The 6,851-nt window shown below is 37.3% G+C and overlaps 1 protein-coding gene across 1 annotated transcript; it reads right to left on the bottom strand.

Moving 5' to 3' along the window:
• Positions 1–1,358: 1,358 nt before the first annotated feature.
• Positions 1,359–5,508, bottom strand: LOC135770543 (extracellular calcium-sensing receptor-like). Its single transcript, XM_065280205.2, has 6 exons — positions 5,240–5,508; positions 3,811–4,102; positions 2,933–3,727; positions 2,634–2,861; positions 2,340–2,463; positions 1,359–2,254 (listed from the first exon to the last, which is right to left on the bottom strand). The coding sequence occupies exons 1-6, from the start codon at positions 5,506–5,508 to the stop codon at positions 1,359–1,361; spliced, it is 2,604 nt and encodes an 867-aa protein (XP_065136277.2).
• Between the last annotated feature and the right edge of the window lie 1,343 nt (positions 5,509–6,851).

Here is a 6,851-nt window from a genome sequence, read left to right as displayed (position 1 = left end):
GACTGTTGTATAAATAAATGAAAATAATAACCCAAATGCAATGCATTCATTTTTTTATTTAATGTAAGTAATACAGGCTGTTAAATTGAATTTCCATGATTTATTAAGTGCAAAAAGTCAATGTAGTTTCTTATTAGGCAGAACACAATATAGGTCCAGAATATGGCAGGGATGAAGATGATCAGTAGCTGGGTTTCCTTCCAAACGTGATGAGAATCTTTAAAAAATTCGCAAAAAAAAGAAAAACAAAGAAATGCGAATTAGGTGCGTTTCCATCAAGTTGTTTGCGCGAATGATGTGGTATTGGGTAACCTAGTAACCAACAGTAAACAAAACATTGTACGCATGGAAAATGGAGAAAGGACTGCATATAGTCACAATGGGGCAATTTATGTATTTATGTATTTACTGTGCAGCTTGTAATTGCCAAACTGAATGCTGTGCATAGGAAAATAAATGCAGACTTTTTATGAAGGCACTAGCAGCAAGGACACTGCGATGATGTCGAGCACCATATAAAATAGCGGAAACAGCTAGACGGTCAGTCCCGTGGGTTTAATGTGCACTTCATTAGAATTGATTTGGCAAATGCGTTTCCATCTACCATTTTTCACATTTACTCTTTTGTGCATAAATCAAAAACCACCTTAAGCAAGCGTAAAAAATGTTTGTAAATCAAGGGATTTTTTATCGAAATTTGGCATTTCCATCACTCGTTTTCGATGTGGTACTTCATGCGCATAAAAACGACCGACCCTCTGCTTTCAAACAAAAAAAAAAAAACGTTTCATCCTACCTTCAGTGGTTCTTGTGCAATCAGCTTTTGAATATGGGTAGGATCCTGCAAAAACACCACATTTTGAGAAAAAAGCAGAGATAATTGCATTTTCGTGACGGACTTTTCATAGAGATCCCATTCAGAGCAATCTTTAAAACAGACACGGACATGCAGCCGCTTGCCATAGGGCAATACTTCCGGGTTTAAAAAGTTGCGGATAATAGCGGTATTGCGGAAAGACAGAAAATCTCGTCATTGGCGGGGAAGCGTTTTCTCTTAATTGACGAGATATCTTGTCAATGGCGGGGAAAGAGTTAATTAGATGATGTGATCTGTTAATCAATTAAGCAGTGTAGAGACAATGTATACCATGTGATTTTAATGTTTGTTCAGGCAGTTATGTTGAACCTCTTCCAGTCCTTTTTTCACTCTAGCAAGCCAAAAGCATATATATTTGTGCTTGCATGCTTTTTATTCCATGGCAATGTTTTTGTTTGGATGTCAATTGTTGTATACTTAGTTACTTACTAAATCACAATGTTGTCAAATTAGATTTTCATCATTGAGTTTTTTAGAATGACTATTTCCCAATCATTCTTTTCTTTGTATTTTGCTCTGGTTTTAACAAAATGATGTAGCATTTTGGGGCAAATATGCAAAATAGTAAAGCAAAACTTGAAGCTAAAATAGCAAATATCTCCAAGGCTACAGTAAATTTTCCAGGTGTACTGACATAAGCTAGAAAAAATGTGATCCATACAGCACAGAATATGAGCATACTGAATGTGATGAATTTAGCTTCATTAAAGTTATCAGGGAGCTTACGAGCCAGAAAAGCTAAAATAAAACACAAGACTGAAAGCAAGCCAATATAAGAAAGAACAGCCCAGAAACCAACAGCTGAACCTAAATGACATTCTAGAATGATCTTATCTTTGTAATAATGCATGTTCTTATATGGGAAAGGAGGTGATATTGTTAACCAAATCACACAAATTAGGACCTGTATTAATGTAAGAATAACAACACTAAGTCTTTGTTGAGGAGGCCCAAACCATTTCATGACATTACTTCCTGGAAGTGTGGCCTTGAATGCCATTAACACCACTATTGTTTTCCCCAGAACACAGGAGATACAGAGGACAAAAGTGATCCCAAACGCTGTGTGACGCAACATACAGGACAACTCTGTGGGCCGACCAATGAAAGTAAGTGAACAGAGAAAGCACAGAGTCAATGAGAAGAGCAACAGAAAGCTCAGCTCTGAATTGTTGGCTCTTACAATAGGTGTTTCTTTATGAAGATAAAACACAAAAGATACAATTGATGAAAATAATGCTCCAATAAGAGAACAAAGAGAAAGCACAATCCCCATGATTTCTGTATAGGAAAGGAATTCAATTACTTTTAAAACACATCTGTCTTTGTTTTCATTCGACCAATACTCCAAATCACAAGGAATGCAGTCACTAGAATCTGTGAAGGAATTAAACAAATATAAATACAAAGTACAGGTCTCTAGCCATTGTACAGTATTAAAGCATGAGCTAGTACTTATTACCTGTCTCATTACTGATTTCTCCATGAGCACATTGAATACAGTCATAACAGCAGATAGGTCTTCCTTTCTGTGCAGCCTTCCTAGTGCCTGGAGGACAACTATCAGTGCACACAGACACAGGCAGCTGTGAAAAGAGAAGTGCCATGTAAGGCCCAAATAATGATTTCAAGCCATGTCAATTGCTTGACCTTAAAGCGATAGTTTGTCCAGTCAGCTTTTATATATTTTTGTCATATTGCCAAGGCATTTGTCATGCACCCATAATTTGCCCTCTTAAATTGATTTTTTACGTACCTGTCTGCTGTTCTCAGCCCATACCACAAGTTCCTGATTAATTTTAAGACGTTGCTCTTGAGGCAGTGAGTGGTCATACGCACCAACCAGTTTATACTGCATACTTCCATCTTTAGCAGTCTGCCAGTTGACCAGATCATATTTCGCTACAGGATCCCCACTTGCATCAAAAAATATTTTCTCACCTGTTTTGGCAGTGAAACTGACATCTCTCATATAGTCCAGCACCTGAGAATAAACACTAACATAATTGGTTACAGTTCGACTTTAATCTTTTAATTGTCTGTCTTCTTAATTACCTTTCTTGGTGTGGGCACCTCTACTTTGCTGCTGTTGGTGCAGGATTTTACATCTTTTATCAAATTATGCAGTGCATGTGCAACAGCATAAGTTGCCGTGTACACTTTATTTGCTATGCGCATCTCTAATGCATCAGTATATTCATTTTGCACTTCTGCTAAGCGTTCTGAGCCAGTACAGCCACCTGCGCTACCTCCGGTGTTTCTGAAAGAGCACTGAAAAGCTGTTTCCCAGAAATCTTTCAAAAGTTCATTTTTTGGTTCTTGATCAGGGTGTACAGTCAAAAGAAACTCTCGCAGACCATCAAGCTTCATGTTCTGTAAGGCAAAGCCCACAGCTCCTGTGAGTAAACTGTATTCCTTTGTTTCTGCAATAACTCGAGAAGTGATCCAGGATTCGCTACCAACCCACTGGAGCCCAGTGATGTTCTGTTGTGCAATTAATTGCAGGAGTGGGATAAAATCTCCAGCAGATATAAAAGATACCACCACCTTGGCCATTGATCTTTTAATCACTTCCAATGTCTTTAGGAGCTGCTCTTGTGGATCCGTTCTTAATACGGTCACTGAGTATTCAACACAAATCCCCAATTGTTGTGCTGTCTTTTCAAATGTTGAGATTCCATAGGTACCATAATCATTGCGACTGCTGACCGTTCCAACCCAAGTCCAGCCAAAGTGCTTGACAAGCTGAGCGAGTGCTCTGCTTTGATAATAATCACTGGCTATCGTTCTGAAGAAGGATGAAAACTTTTTTCTGTCACTCAAGCATGCACATGAGGCAAATTGACTGATCTACAAAAACAAACAAAAAAAATAATAAAAAATCAAACACTTTATCATGACAACATGTGGCAAATAAATTAGAAAGTTCTTACCACAGGAAAACTGAAAGGGCTTAGTAAAGAGGCGATGGCAATGGTGGAAGAAGAGCTTGTCTCTCCAACAATGGCTTGAACAAATGGTGGTCTAGCACAGGACTCATCATGCAAAGTCCCTTTAATGCCATTTATCAAAGCCATGCTCGACAGAATAGCCTGATTTATTGTCCCACATGCATCATATATTTTATAGCCCAAAGTGACACCAGGCAACAGCTGTGTGCTGTTGTTTATCTCCTCTATGGCAAAAATCAGTGTCTGAGCCACTTTAAACTCACGCAAGTTAAAGCTGTGACAATAAACATCAGACAAGTGTTACAGTACATTCTGCAAATAATCATTACAGTATTATTATAGTACCACTTTTAAAAGGATAGTTTACCCAAAATTGACATTTACTGACCCTCAAGTTGTTCTTAACTTATATAGATTTCTTTCCTTTGCTTTGAGCTACCAATAATTTATACACCTTTAAAAATATAGTTATTCAGATTTATTTTACCAGTAATTTTACTGATTTCACCTTCTGTACATGTTATACAGCCATAACAACATATAGGTTTTTCTTTCTACACAGCCTTTCTAGTAACAGGACGACATCTCTCACTGCCCAAAGACACAGACAATTGCAACAAATATTGCAGCTCGCTAATTTTGGAATGACCTGTTTTTTTATACAGTTCATATAGAGCACATTTAAAAACAGGCGAAAAACTGAACAAAGTGCTAAACATAAAAATCAAACATATTTTAAACAATCTTAAAATGAATGTACAACACATGTTGTATCTTGTTAAGTCCCTTTTATAACACATGCGTTTTATAGGATAACACAAAACAATGTGTTAAAAATTAACACATCCTTTCTTTGAGTGAACCAAAGGAATGACAGCTAAACAAAGACCAACTACAGTATAATACAAATGTAATTATAATAGGTCAGATCAAACAAGTGTGTTTTTAAGAGAGACATAAAAATTGATAAAGAAGGGCCCTACCACCGAAAGCTTGATCCCCTCTATGTTTTAATCTAGACTTTCAGACATTTTTACATGCAAAATTATCCAGAACATACAGTAGCAGTATTGCCCCCAAAATTAAAGTCATATTTATAACTAAACTTTCGTCCCGCTAAAAGAAGCATCATACAGTCCAAAAGTAACAATTTCATAGTGTGGTTTGCTTCTAGGTTGTACACATCACAAATTAAGATATTTACAGTATTATTTATTCCTACTATAGAAGTCAATGGTGCTTCAAGTCTTCTTGGTTACAAACATTTTGCAGAACAAAGAAATTCATGCAGGTATGGAACAACTTGATGATAAGTAAATAATGACAGAATTTTCCTTTTTGAGTGAACTGTCCAAGTAGTAGTATTCATAATATGACAGTATTCATAATGCAACGTTATTTTCATACAGACCTGACACATGTAGGTGGTTCTGGTTTGGAAGTGAAAGGATGCAACTTTTGCACAACAGTTCTATGAATTGACAAAATCCCCCCAATGTTGATTTCTCTTTCTGCAGAAAGGAGTGGTGGGAATGGCTGGCTAAGCATTTTGCAGACTTCTGCTGTGACTGGGATGCAAGCACCATATAGCAGTAGCAGGAGTGTCTTCTTTACCATGTCCATGTGAAGGTAGAGCAGGAGCCTTTGTGGCAGAACAGGAAATGATCTGCCCTTTATCATGTTTTGAAATTCCATTTGGGATCAGCGTCATTACACTAGTTTGCTTTTATTGTTTTATATTGTTTTATAGAAAATATTGAACCACCTAAAGACCAACTGAACTACAAAATAATTAATTTCCTACACAATCTTCCTGCTGCAATGCTGCTGTTAATTTTTTTGGGAACCTGAGTTCAGTTCAAATTATTCGGGGTCAAGCCCAGATAGGGCGAAGACCCCTATTTTATCTGTTAGTTTTCTTATTATTATTCTTCCCTTTTCTTTTTTTTCCGCCATTGCGTCTATGGCAGCCCATAGCAGCTTACATAGGAAAGTTATGAAAATTTGATACAGGTCAGTCCAAAAAGTTTCCACAGCAAATTTGAAGTCTGTATCTCTAACCCGCTAGTGCCACCAACAGTCCAAATTTGCACTTATGTATTTGCTTATAACTTCTGACCCGTAAGTCCTAAACACTAAATTCTTGTTTCCTCTGATTCCTTGGCTCAAGACGATTCGATTGGATCATATGACGTCATTTTGCGTGATGAAAAAATTTCCACCATTTTGAATTATTCGTAAAACCTACTTTTGCAAACTCGTCCTAGAGCTTTTGCCTGATTGCCAGGAAAATCGGTATGCAGCATCTAGAGACACTCAAGGCAAAAAGTTATTAAAAGAATTTTGATACACCTATCCGTTGTCGTATAGCGCATCAACAAATTTTACATAGAGCTCAAAAAAATAGGTTTTAGTCTGTATCTTTGCCAATCTTATGTCTATTGACGCGACACTTGGCAGTTGTGATGGCAGTCGGGATCTGAGGGGGCATGCAGAGTTTCGTCACAGCGCCACCTAGTGGTCAGACGAATGTTGTACATGCTTATAACTTTGGCTGCGATAAATGTATTTTCATGGGACTTGATTTTTTGGAATCCTGAATAGTTGCCGAGTCCAACGACACCAAACATGCCAGAATTCACCTTATGGTTAACCCTGCGCAGCAAAAAAGTACTGAACAAACACACGCGAATAACTTCGCGAGCGTTATTCTGATCGACTCGAAAACACCATAGGAAGAACATTGCATTACCTTCTGAACAAAAAGTTATATTGGCGTTATATTAAAATTTTCATCAGAAATGGCCGAAAATTGCAAAAAATGAAAAATTACCTTTAAATTTTGTGTTTTTTACACATAAATGGTTATAACTTCGTAACGCAAAGAGATTGTTTCACCATATTTGATACGGTGATGTACGACCACAGTCTGAGGCTACACAAAAAAAATTGTATGCTTGCACCACTAGTTGGCCTTATAATTGAACAAAACCTTTGACAACAAGCCAGCCCTATGGTCATAA

This window comes from Paramisgurnus dabryanus, chromosome 8 (assembly GCF_030506205.2).
Source record: "Paramisgurnus dabryanus chromosome 8, PD_genome_1.1, whole genome shotgun sequence".
Classification (NCBI taxonomy): Eukaryota; Metazoa; Chordata; class Actinopteri; order Cypriniformes; family Cobitidae; genus Paramisgurnus; species Paramisgurnus dabryanus.
Note: the sequence above shows the minus strand (reverse complement) of the source record. Positions and strands in the feature narration are given on the sequence as shown.